This window comes from Periplaneta americana, chromosome 5, assembly GCF_040183065.1.
Source record: "Periplaneta americana isolate PAMFEO1 chromosome 5, P.americana_PAMFEO1_priV1, whole genome shotgun sequence".
NCBI lineage: Eukaryota > Metazoa > Arthropoda > Insecta > Blattodea > Blattidae > Periplaneta > Periplaneta americana.
Window position 1 is genome coordinate 20266790 of NC_091121.1, and position 12628 is coordinate 20279417.

A 12628-nucleotide genomic window follows, 5' to 3' on the forward strand; every position below is an offset into this window, starting at 1 on the left:
TACCCTGCAGACTGAATGGCTCACTCTGTAAGCGGTGCCAAAGAAAAAAATAAAACTTGCCTTTTACATCTGCAATTAAATTTCCATTGTTCAACTCGCCACAATTCTCAATCAATAACAATCTTGGATTAGGCCTCCTGGCCTGTTCCGCTTCCAGAAGAAAGTTGATCTTTCCATCTCTTCCTTGGTCTTCAGATGTCTCGTTTTCCATGAGGTGTATAGTCCAATAGCCTCTCGGGTAACCTATTGTTGGGCATTCTTAATACATGTTTATACCAGTTGTTGCGGTAAGATTCTATAGTATCCGTAATGGCGGTGATAGTCAATTCTTTATTGGCAAATTAAATGAAAGAAAACAAACAGAGTAATAATGATAACGAAATGGAAGAATACCGACAATAAAAGAAGACTAAATAAATTCTACTGTCTTAACCCATTTATGCCCAAGACTTTTTTTTTTTGTTGAATATTTTCATAATTTTTCCACCGCCACATGAAATTGAAATGGAAGTTAATTATTGTGCTGCAGGCTCCTTTGATTTTTCTAGTATACACAGCAATTAAATAAAAGTTAATTTTGTAATTCATTCCTTTGCATTTTTGCAGAAAAATAGCTAATGCAGACTGTTGCGAAAATGCAACACTAGGCAGATATGTGTTAAAGAAGTATTATGGACAGCTTACAGTAATTAGATTCAAGAAATATTTCCTTAATGAAACATAATTCAAGTGTGGTGCATAATATTAGAGTTACAAAATCTGCTAAAACAGGGATGGGCAAAAACAGATTTTATTGATTTTTTTTCCCTAACGAAGGCCCATCTGCCTCTTATTCTAGGTGCTTTGCATTCTATTAGCTTACTGCACTTGCCCTAGAAAAGCAGACTGCTATTACTGTTTTAATCTCATTTCTATGAGAAAACCTTTTTGCACACAATTCCATTTTTATGTAGTCAAATTTTGCCCATCCCTACTCTGAAGTGATGTCTTCTAAGATATTGGGAGTACCATAACCTGCACCAGACGTTAATACAAGTACACACAGCCCGTCTACATGAGCAGGAAATTGGTGGTTGGAAGGTTCACATCCCACATAGTATGGTTAGTGACGAATTGGAGAATATGGTCGGGTTTATGACACAAAACATCTAGGAGGAGAGGCTGTCTAACATTTACACATTAAAGAATTTCACAACTCGTCTACCATACTTCAAGACTTATTGTATAAATATTAATAATATAAGGTTATTAATTCTAACTCAAAATTGTTAATGTACCAACACATCCCGCTATTAAATATAACTTTCAAAGCATACATATTTTATTTTGAACGCGATTTTACCTCCTGACAAATAACTTCCGATTGTTTTAATACAGAATCAGAAGTATTTATTAGCCACTGCATTAAATCCTATTTGTTCCATAGCCATCTATAATAGGTATCACACAAATAAATCAAACAAAAGTTATTCCGTACGATGGTCTCAGTCCCAGTTGCAAACCCAACGATTTCTATCATTCGAAGTAATCCATAGATAATAGTTTAAATCACTTGTTTTCGTTAAAGAATTTCATCGGAATAACATCCTCCCATAATGGTTAAAAGGAAATCATTTCATTACTACTAGTCATATTTTAAGAAAAATTTTTAACTCACAGACGTGAAAATTAAGATAAATATTACGATATTTTTTATATTTAATGACGCTTCTCTAAAGTCTTCTAATCTGTCTTGAAGTATGTCACGTACGGTATGAAATACTCTATACAGCCTTCAGTTCAAGGCCCAGAATGAGCTTGAATAAAAGACCTAACCTTTAAGAACATAGATTTTTTTCATGTCCAACTTTTATTGAAGCATGTGTATTATTCGTAAAACCATACAATAATAAATATCACTAATGGTCACTTTTCTGTACATTTATGATACAATTGCTTCTGAAACTCAATATGGCAACTACGATAAATCCTTACTCTTTCTGCCCCCTCATCTCATAATTAAATAGTGTTTTTTATGAATCATGTGAAAAATATCTTATTTTTAATTTTTACAAAATGCACTCAAAACCTTATTATGTTATCTGGTGCCTTTGAATATATTATATTGAGATTATAGATAATTTGAAATAAAAACAGGAAGTTAAAACAAAAATCATTCAGTTTTCCTCACACAGTTGCCTAGCACAGAGTGTGTGACACAGTTTTCATCAGTGCTTCTACCAGCTTCATGACAAGTAATCAGGCCACATTATATTCCTTAAACATTTTGATACTCTTAAGTAATCCAGACTCCATACAAGTCTTTATAGGTAGTCAAATGTGTAATATCGACACACTGATGCTAAATTTACCACATCACATATTACAATAAACAGTATCGACCTAGGGAGGATCTAGAATATTACCTCCCTAAGGAAATAATTTAATAATTCATGGGAATGCTTGTTAGCCATTCTAAATTTCCAACGTTTTTATTTAACATTTTGATTTTTCACAACTGGGTCCTTCTATGACTAACTCCATAAATCATTACAGACAGCAAGCTACAGTAAACAATATTCCATGAGTACATGAGGTGCTGAAAAGTCATATCCTTGAACATTCGCAGAATTTACATTTTTAAATTCTTTGAGTTAAAAACTTTAACATAGGCTATTTGTACAATTTATTGTAAATTGAAGGACTGAGATCGATATGTTTCAATCACAGAAAATTCAAATTCACGAAATGAAGACTTTAGTAATAAGACTATTAGTAATTAGTAAACTGAAACCTATTTCACGTAACAACATTATCTTCTATATGTACCATCTGTTTAAACATGTTTTAACTGTAAATTCATTTGTCATATGGCAAACTTCTGTTTTCTTTTTATGTTTTAAATAAACAAATGTAAGCAACTGCCTTGTCCAAGCAAATTCATAATAAAAAATACTACCTCTGAATATTACAAATGAAAAATCGCGTTTCATAACTGAATTACTAGCAGAAAAAAAAATTCTGTTATGATTAATATTTACACTAACTATTCCCCGAAGTAAGGAATAAAGGCTAAATATTACAAGATGTATAAATATTACAATTCCATGAGTTAACACTTCACTTTCTCTTGTAAGTTATCATTCTACCTATATAACAACTTTACCTTCATGACATCGGTATCATCTTATTTCTAAAATGTAAAGGATTAACACACTGTTCTCTGCAAAATATAATCAAAGAACTCGTGGAAATATCCATCAGGTGAGATTACACAGTTTTTTCCTTTCAATATGTCTACTATAAGAAAGTACAATTGCATGTTAGAATTGGAAATTTTTACAGAAATAGAGCCTGAAACTTATGAAGTTTTCGCCTTATTTCTGAACAACTTAGATTCATCTGGAATTACTCCCAGTCGCCATTGTTCTGAGAAATAATCGTGCATCAAACACGATGTTTCAAAAGGAATAAATATTTTATGTACTCACTGAAAAGAAAATATTCCTATTCACCTGATAAATGTGTACTTTTGACTGAATGTAAATACAAGACTCTAATAATATGGCAAATTATATTCACATATCGGTCTACAAAATAAACTTTCACAATCTTACTCTATGACCTAGTTCAACGTGCATGTCGGTCTTCTCTGAGCACCAGTTTATATGTCTAGGTACATAACAATATTATTTAGTACTAAATTAAATTAGAACCGAGCACAGTAGTGTGATGGTTATCATTCCACCGTTGATTCGGGAGGTCCAGGGTTAGATCCCAGGGACTTGCTATCCTAACTTGGGTTTTTCATGGTTTCCCACGTCCCTCCAGGCGAATGCTGGCATAGTACCAATTTCAAGGGCCACGATTCGACTCCTTTTTTCTCATTGCCCCTTCATCATCATTTCTCATTTATCAGCTCGGGATAGTGGGGGAAATACAAGACAAGTCCTATAACGTTGGTAAAACATTATTGTTGTTACAATAGCCACAAGTCTCCCGCATTACATGATATTAAAAATTAAGGAACAGATGCATTATAGGACCCACCCTAAATATAAAAATATGCTAAGGCACAAAAAAAAAGGTCAACGGAAGTTGCATTTCGATCAATTAAATGATCGATATATATTGTTTTCATTATGTTGCCAACGAATCAATATTGTTGTAAATTAGTTTGATCATAATCATGGCGGAAATTTCGAATGCTATAGTTAAATATAAAAAAGAAGTGGATCAAATTCTCCCTCTTGATTTAAAAATGTAGACCTTGAAATGGAAATGATGGAATTATAAATAAGTTGTAAACTGTTTAGTAGCTTTATCCATGAATAAAGACATGTAGGCTATGTTTATGGTTTTTCTATGCGAATATGGTTTACTTAGGAGTGAAATGTTTTGCGAAACATGCAATCCTGGGATGAGACTGAAGAAATTTAAAAGTAAACGAGATGAACTCCTGTGGAGATGTCATTGGAAATTACAAGGTATTACATGATAGACACAGGAACACCGTATCGGAGCACTTTGTGAAATCACTCGGATAACAGAGAAGATGAAACGGAACATCTCCAGTAAAGTCCATGGTAAAATGCTAATTTTACACCAATTTTGTTTTTAATTCTTTGGTCCAAGGAAAATGCTAGTAAAAATGTGTTTTTGTGAAAGAGTAGTATTTTGCCTGGACCAAAAATGCAGTATAAATTGAGTAGAATTAGTATTTTATAATATATCATAAAGATGACTAATATGAACTTAATTTTATTGTTGTATTAATACTAATGTTGTACTGTTTGAAAGTTTAATGTTACTGTGTTTAAAGTTTAGCTTTGGTTTGTTTCTTTAACTTTATTTTGAACAAAATTTAATATATTGTATAACAAAGGTGACTAATATGAGCTTAATATCATTATTGTTGGTTTTATTAAATTATACATGTTTATAGTACTATGTATTTAGTATTGTTAAGATGGCATACTTGATATAATAATCGGAAATATACAATATATAATTGATACTATGGAATACTCGGGGCGGGTCCTATAATGCATCTGTTCCAAAATTAAAATAAAAATAAAATAAAATTTAAAATAAAAATTATACTGACACTGTATTATATTTTTCCCAATTGCGGCAGTGACGTGTACAACCTCTGGAAAACAACACTGCAACTCAATGTGATATGCTACTCTTTCACTTGCAATTTGCAAGTTTTTGAGCATCTTACTTTATGTTATTCTGATCTGGTCTCTCTTCTCAATGTAGTTTGTTTTACAAAGAAACGTTACGAGAAGTTTTGGGGAAAAAAGCTGTATCTTTATACCATGTGATATGAACTGGCTTCTCTTTGATGTTCAATCTCTTTACTCGGACTCCTTTAACAATATACAAATTTTTTTTATAATAAAATACAAATAAATTGAATAATTAAAGGAAGAAAATTTCATCTAAATAAGACGACTCACGGAAGGATGCAAGAATACTTGTAGCATTACCGATACCAATGCGCTGACGTAGATATTGACTGCTTCGAGGGTCCCCAGAAAGCTGCACTAAACTTCTGCCTATGGTGGAGATGAGAGCTTTGGCTTCACTACACCATGATCCAAACGTTTCAACCGCAAAAGGGACAAAAATATAATTATCTGCAAGATGTTTATATTTATGGTGTTTACTGACAGCGACGCTTTCTGCTGCAGATCCTGGTGTCTTAGAGGTTGAAGACAGATGAGAAGGGGCCAGTGTATCCACACATGTGGAATCCCAAATTAAGGATTTGCCTACACGCCACGGGACTAGAGTCAGACCATCGAGTCTCTTGCCGTCTGAACGGCTGATCCCGGAAGGTTCTAAGATGGATGAAACCCCTGAGGATGTTAATGCTCTTTTAATGATGTCATTGAGCGATGAATGACGAGAAAGACGCCCCTTACTCATGACACAACTTAAGGCATGGTGGCCATAAGAATCTACAATATTGCCACAGATACATTTATGAATGTGACAGATTTTGCAACCGAGGCATAAAGCCACGGAAACTTTAAAGGATCTGGGATCCATAAAGGTACCGATGTTAGGGGAAGGAATTGCATGAAGCCAAGATCCTGAAACATTTTGTTGGAGAGCCAGAAAACGAGCACGATCTGTATCTGAAGAAAAAGATGACTGAAGGGACTCCTTAACAAGAGAGATTAGTATTTCATCCCAATTCTTTTGAACCGCTGGAGAAGACGGAAGATCAGAGTTATTGGAAACCTCACCCCATCGAACTAAAGCCTCCTGCACAAAAGGGATCTGAACCGAATCACATATATATACCAATATTTCCATGAGTTCTTTTGTTTCTATGTACATTGTTATCTATCTTGTCTATTGTAGACTTCTACAACTTATGTTGCTTTGTGTTAAATAAAACCTTGAAGGAAGGTAAATTACTTCTGACTTATATTCTTAACACCATGTTTACTAAGCTAATGACTAGAATATATCAGTTCCATCTGAATTCAGAGCTACTGTAAATCCCAGTCTTTTAACTTATTTACAATTTACAATAAAAATTACAAACTCTTAGTGTTACTGGACAATTGTTTCCAGTACTTTATATGAACATGTTTTCTTAAAAATTAATTTCATATGATTTCCAGTAACAAAAATCGATGACAACAACATTTGACAAAAACTCTTCCAATATCGAAGTTGTATGTTAAGACATGTTCATCCTATTGGATTAGTTATTACAGAAAATCCACATTATTATAATACAAGGACATACATTGAGCACATAACAATCAGCACCTCATGAAATTATACAGATTCTCGATCTACGTATTTGAAGTAAAGGGTGCGGCAAAACATACTCCCTAATTTAAAATTTAAATAAAAAACAGATGGATCAAAATAAGGAAACTTTATTAATAAGGACAGTATCATAACAGTGGGAATTTTTCATTTTTTGAATAACGTGTCTCTCATGTGGTGTCCTTCACTATCAATGCATTGTTGAATGCGACTTCGGAAATTCTGAATCACTCTAACTAGCATTTCTTGAGGAATAAGTCCAATTTCTTCCTGTATTGCATTTCTTAGGTCTGGAAAAGTCCTCGGCCGATGTTTGAACACCTCAGCCTTAAGATGTCCCCATAGAAAAAAAATCGCAGGGTGCAAGGTCTGGTGATCGTGCTGGCCAGGGGACGTCGCCATGTGAAGAAATTAAGCGTCCGGGAAACGTCTGAGCAGCGACAACAGAATTGCCACTTACCAGAAACGATACCACAGTGTAAGCACGTCCTTCATCCGTCCTCGGCATAGTTGGAATTTGTTACAGATTACAATTTGCACTAATTGAATGTAAATTCCGTGTATTCAATGTCCTATTCAATTCTTGTTGTTTTGCCCATGACATTTGATATCTCTATGGCAACGCATGTAAACTTAAATTTCCCACTGTTTAGATACAGTTCATATTAATACAGTTTCCTTATTTTGATCCATCTGTTTTTTATTTAAACTTTAAATTAGGGAGGATGTTTTGCCGCACCCTTTACAAACTCAATATATGTTTTCTTTTAATTTTATTTTAAACAAGACGTCAAATATGAACTACCCATAAAGAGTGATGAGTCAGTCTTACATGAGACGAGTTCTCTTATTTGTTTTCGGACAGTTACTAATTGCTCTTATTTGCACCATGCTGTACAGTGTCACCTCTCCACACATTACTTTTTTCAGGACACGTACTTCCTAAAAAAATTTACCTACCAATATCATGTACTCTGTACAGTAATACTAATATGGAGAAGACCTATCCCAAAAAAAAAAAAAAACTCGTGCCCCTGAGATTCATGTTAGTAGAATTTTGCTCTCTTTTACACTGAAGCTTCTATTCGCAAAATAGCAATTACGTAAATTTTATGGCAACATATACATTTTCACTTAATACTTAACAGTTGTTTAACGATACATAGAAATTTTACAGCACATAACAGCAAGATATGATAGTGACCTTCTAGAATGTGGCACCAATATGGTTTTGTCCAAGTCTTACCCATCTGCTACTCTATATGCTCCACTTGATGGTTCAGCTACGATATTTTCCACAGAGCTGTACAATCAGCGATATATTTTGTGACCACACTTCTCTAAAATGGTACTTATCTCTTTTATACCTGCGTCACACTCAAAAATCTATTTTTTTCCTATACTGTAATCAAAATAGTTTTCACTGCTGTAATTTTGCTTTCAAAATAATCTACAATTTTCAGATTGCATGTTCTTCAGTATCAAAAAAGTAACTCTTCACCATTAAGCTCCTTCTTGATCCAAACTGTCAACTGTTAGAGGAATTACTTAAATTAAAATTCTTAATTTAAATAACTGGAAACTAATTTACAATACTTCATGCAGTGCAACATCCCTTTGAACTTTCATTATCATCATAAAATGTCTGAATTATAACATACAGCAAATATCAGTTTGTGAAGAAATCTGATATCCTCTATTCTGAGCTTCAAAAGTTTCGATCACCTTCTCTTGTGTAAGAAGAACCTGATTTCAGCTGTGGATTAATGTATTTGAGATCAAAAACTAATAAATGAAAACGTGACTTTATAATAAAGAAACTGAATGTTCTGTGAGTTGCTTTACAGAGATCTTTTAACATTTTCAGCAGTGTTGTATTTCCCACTTTACTTAATATCTACAATGAACCTCCGATTATCCGTCACCCTATTAACCGATCGGCGGGTTATCCAACTTTCTTTCTTTCATTCTTTTTTTTTTTCTGCTGCAGGAAAGAAATGTGTAGCACTGTACAGTACCTTACATTATACGTATTTTTCTAGAGTGTATTATTACAAATCTTTACCCTTGCACAGTATTGCTGCTGCTGGCAATAAGAGCAATTAAGGCTGGTTCACAATAAACCGGAAACGAGAATCTGAACGAAAACGAAAACTGTAAAATTGTTAAAATGTGTACATTTAAATGTGAGCATTCACAATTAACGAAAAGCCTGCCGGAGCCCGGGATCGGGAACGGAGAGTTGGCCAAGTTTCAACTTTGGCGTTCACGTTTCCGATCACAGCCCACCAGATTCATTCTATTGCCATCTAAAAGCTATTTTGTCGTCATATATTTTGTAGCAAGAAGACCGTGACATAACCTATGCATTATTTTGTTCTGTGCTGTGCATCATGAAGCAAGTTTTATTTGATGAGATTCTAATATTGAATGTTGAGGAAAATCCTCACGTTTATGATAAGCGGCGCACCTCGTATAAAGATGAGAAAATGAAGGACAATACGTGGCTTTTAATAGCTGCATCTTTGAACACCGATCGTAAGTGAATTATATTTTATTACTGTATTGGTTGTATTACATACTACATATTCATGCTTCAATTCAATGACTACTGTTGTGTTCATTTTTGTTCTGTTACAAATGTTTCTTCTCTAATTATTTTACATTATGGTAGACTTAAAATAGGTTGTGATAATAAAGATGCATGGGCATATTTATAGTACCGTTGAAATTTTGAAGTTGGTAAACCTGTGTTTATGTTGGCTGCCTTGTACTCATGAGAGAACGCCATTGGCCAATTATAAACAAATAACATCAGAATGCGTAATATCGACTTTACATATCATTATTGACATGCATATCGATATGCATAGTCGTCTATGTTCTTGGTTTATTGTGAATCAAAAATTGTCATATTCACGTTCTCTGCTTCTCGTTTTCACTCTGGTTCTCATTCCCGGTTTATTGTGAACCAGCCTTTACTTGTAGGTGTTTTCCCCAAGAACTTCTGCACTTTATAGCAAACCCGTGCATCATTCAGTCTTGTCCTACTATTCCAGTGCCCGTACTGTGTAACTTCTATGCAAAACGTCTTCTATGAATGTCAAAAGAAAATATGTTTGATGAGTATCGAAAAAAGTGCAAATAATTGAACAATTTGGAAAAAGGAAAACTGTGGCTCATCTTGCATCAGAATACGACATTGATGTTACAACTGTGCGCAATTTAATGAAAAATGACAGTCTATAAAGTATGTAAATCCACAATTGAGATCTATACTATTCCCATCTTTCCGCAAATAGGAAATGCAAGAAATTTCCTTGGCCCTTAAAAATCCATCACTGACAAGAAGACTTAAATGAGTCAACTTCTAATTCACCACCTAGCATGTTAGAAAGAACAAACACCACGGAGGTAATTATGAAACTGTATTATGCACTTAATTTATTAAAATATTATCAAATTTTTTCGATTAACCACACAGTCCACTCCCTTCATTAGCACGGATAATAGAGGTTCTAATGTGTAACATAAATTTGTTCTTCTGCATTGAAAATAAAGATTTTGATGATGTTATGCATGAACAATCAAGCATATAATTCAAAAGAATAAAAAGACCAAGGTCCTTGACTGCATTACTTGCTTCGAACTAAGTTGAAAATATTTTGAAGATAGTGAAGTAATAATAATTAAAAAAAAAAAAACTATCCTACATACAAAGTATAAACAAAACAAAACAAAATAAAATAAAACAAATCTTACTTTCATGCTATGAAAGAAATTAACTTGTATACAAATATGAGAATTACGATCTAGGGTCGATTTTAAACTTCCCAACAGCATTCTCATAATCTCTTCCGACATTTATCAATGAAACAGAGATGAAAGTAAATGGTCACACGCTTCTGCCTCAAAACTGCAATGTTTTCATTAAACTGCGTAAAATCATGACCACAACTCAGCTAGCGTCTATGGCCTCTTTCAATTCACAAGAATGAAATCATAATACATATTCACATACTCTGAAATATATGAAAGTAAAAACAGATCTCTAAACGAGTTGCCGTACAAGTACACTTTAAAAACATAAGCAATTTTATTTAATGAGCTTCAATTATTGCAAAACATTTAGAAGTTTTCATTAATGAAGAATGGATGACATACCTCTGTGAGAGAAGAGAACAAATACGTCATTAAGGCATCAGTTTATTTCCGAGAACTTCACCAATGCATCAATTTCTTGCTGATGAATTGCACAGTTCATGTCAGTAAAGGGATTGTACAAAGTCCTTGCATGGATGGAAGATTGCATTAAAGCTTATAGATATAGCACAACATTTAAAAATCGTTTAAAAATCTTTTGATTTGCATTTCCAGCATCATTAATATTTCTTTCTTCAGTATCCTAGAATAATTCTGTACGTACTTAAATTCTTTGAAAACTAGCAATATGGGAACTATGTTTCAACCTGTGCAACAGATTAAGGGAACAATCTCGGATTCCTTCACAGTAAGGGCAATTCCTTATGGATATCACAGATGCTACAGTACGAGTCTTAATGCCTACCAGATAAATAATACATAATCTCATAAAATTAACTGAGCAATTGTTTCGCACACAGCAAGAAATGATAACTGAGCAGGGACAATAAATTATATAATGAACATCTTTTAAATTACGATTTCAGTTCCTGCTCAAAACACCAAACCAATAAAAAAAAGTTAAAATATGAAGTTTGCTTCATGAAAGGAACCTTGGTCTATATACATGAGGTTGTCCATTTTATAAGAACAACTTTGTCGGTAATCTGAAATTGAATAAACTGTAACCGTATGCTATGAGTTTATATTTATGTATTTGTGTGTTTCAGCTGCTTTCTATTCTCAGTGATAGACGCAATCATAAATAGTCAACACTTTACAGTACTCAGGGATAAGATCCTAATAAAGCAACTTACAAACTATAACTCACAGTGGACAATGCATGTCATACACATAAAAAGAAGGTAATTCACTTTTTTTTTTTTTCGACTTAACTGAAGTTCAAAGCAAATTTAACAATACAGTTACCAAATATTGCTCCTTCCCAGCTCACCTCCTGGAGAAGTTTTCCAACTGCAGCCTTGTATCTGAGGAAAGCTATTGCTATTGGGTGCAAGCCGAGACGTCATGGTCTAGATGCCAGCTTAAGAAGCAATAATATGTGTTAAATTATCTAACTACTCCAACTCAGATTAAACGATACAGAGGATGCAGGAGGAACTCCGGCCCCGAACTACACACAAAAGGACTTGACAACACAAACATATGCATAGGGGCGACCCTACACACCGACCAACTGTTTTTTAATAAAAACACTTCGTTTTCCAATCACTAAATAATGTTCTTTCTTACATCTAAACAGTCTTTTAGCTCAAATCCTTATTATGAACTTTCCATTATTTATCTGGGGCAGGGTTGGGAAAATTCAAATAAAACACTTTAATCAATAAGTGCTTTCAAATTATTTTCAAACAAGACACACCACGCCTCAATATATTCTTGTTTCAGTTTCAAATTAATAAGGCAATTAGTAAGTTTGTCCTTAAGGCATTGCACATATTGTGATGCCGTATTAGGCAATAAATAAAAATCCGCTCAAAAGTTGTTTGAGCTTATAATTAAAGACAAAGGACACCTTACGTCCGTCTTTCAATCGACGTTATCCTGGAAAATAAGGCGGACATAGCCTGGACAACCGACTAGCGGTGTAGCACAGAAGGGACAAACTGCATCGAAGCCATTCGTGCCGTGAGGAATTGCAACGTTGGCCCAATATCTGGTGAGTAAACATCAATGTATTTCGGTTAGT

The 12628-nt window shown here is 33.8% G+C and overlaps 1 protein-coding gene across 4 annotated transcripts in view; it reads right to left on the minus strand.

Moving 5' to 3' along the window:
* Positions 1–1826: 1826 nt before the first annotated feature.
* The window catches only part of Pli (E3 ubiquitin-protein ligase pellino), a 513023-nt gene continuing 502221 nt past the window's right edge, over positions 1827–12628 (minus strand). For all 4 annotated transcript variants that reach the window (XM_069825471.1, XM_069825470.1, XM_069825469.1 and 1 more), the window contains one exon: positions 1827–12595. In XM_069825471.1, coding sequence (XP_069681572.1) covers positions 12469–12595 — 127 coding nt within the window. In that variant the 3' untranslated portion in view covers positions 1827–12468. The remainder of the gene's footprint in view (positions 12596–12628) is intronic.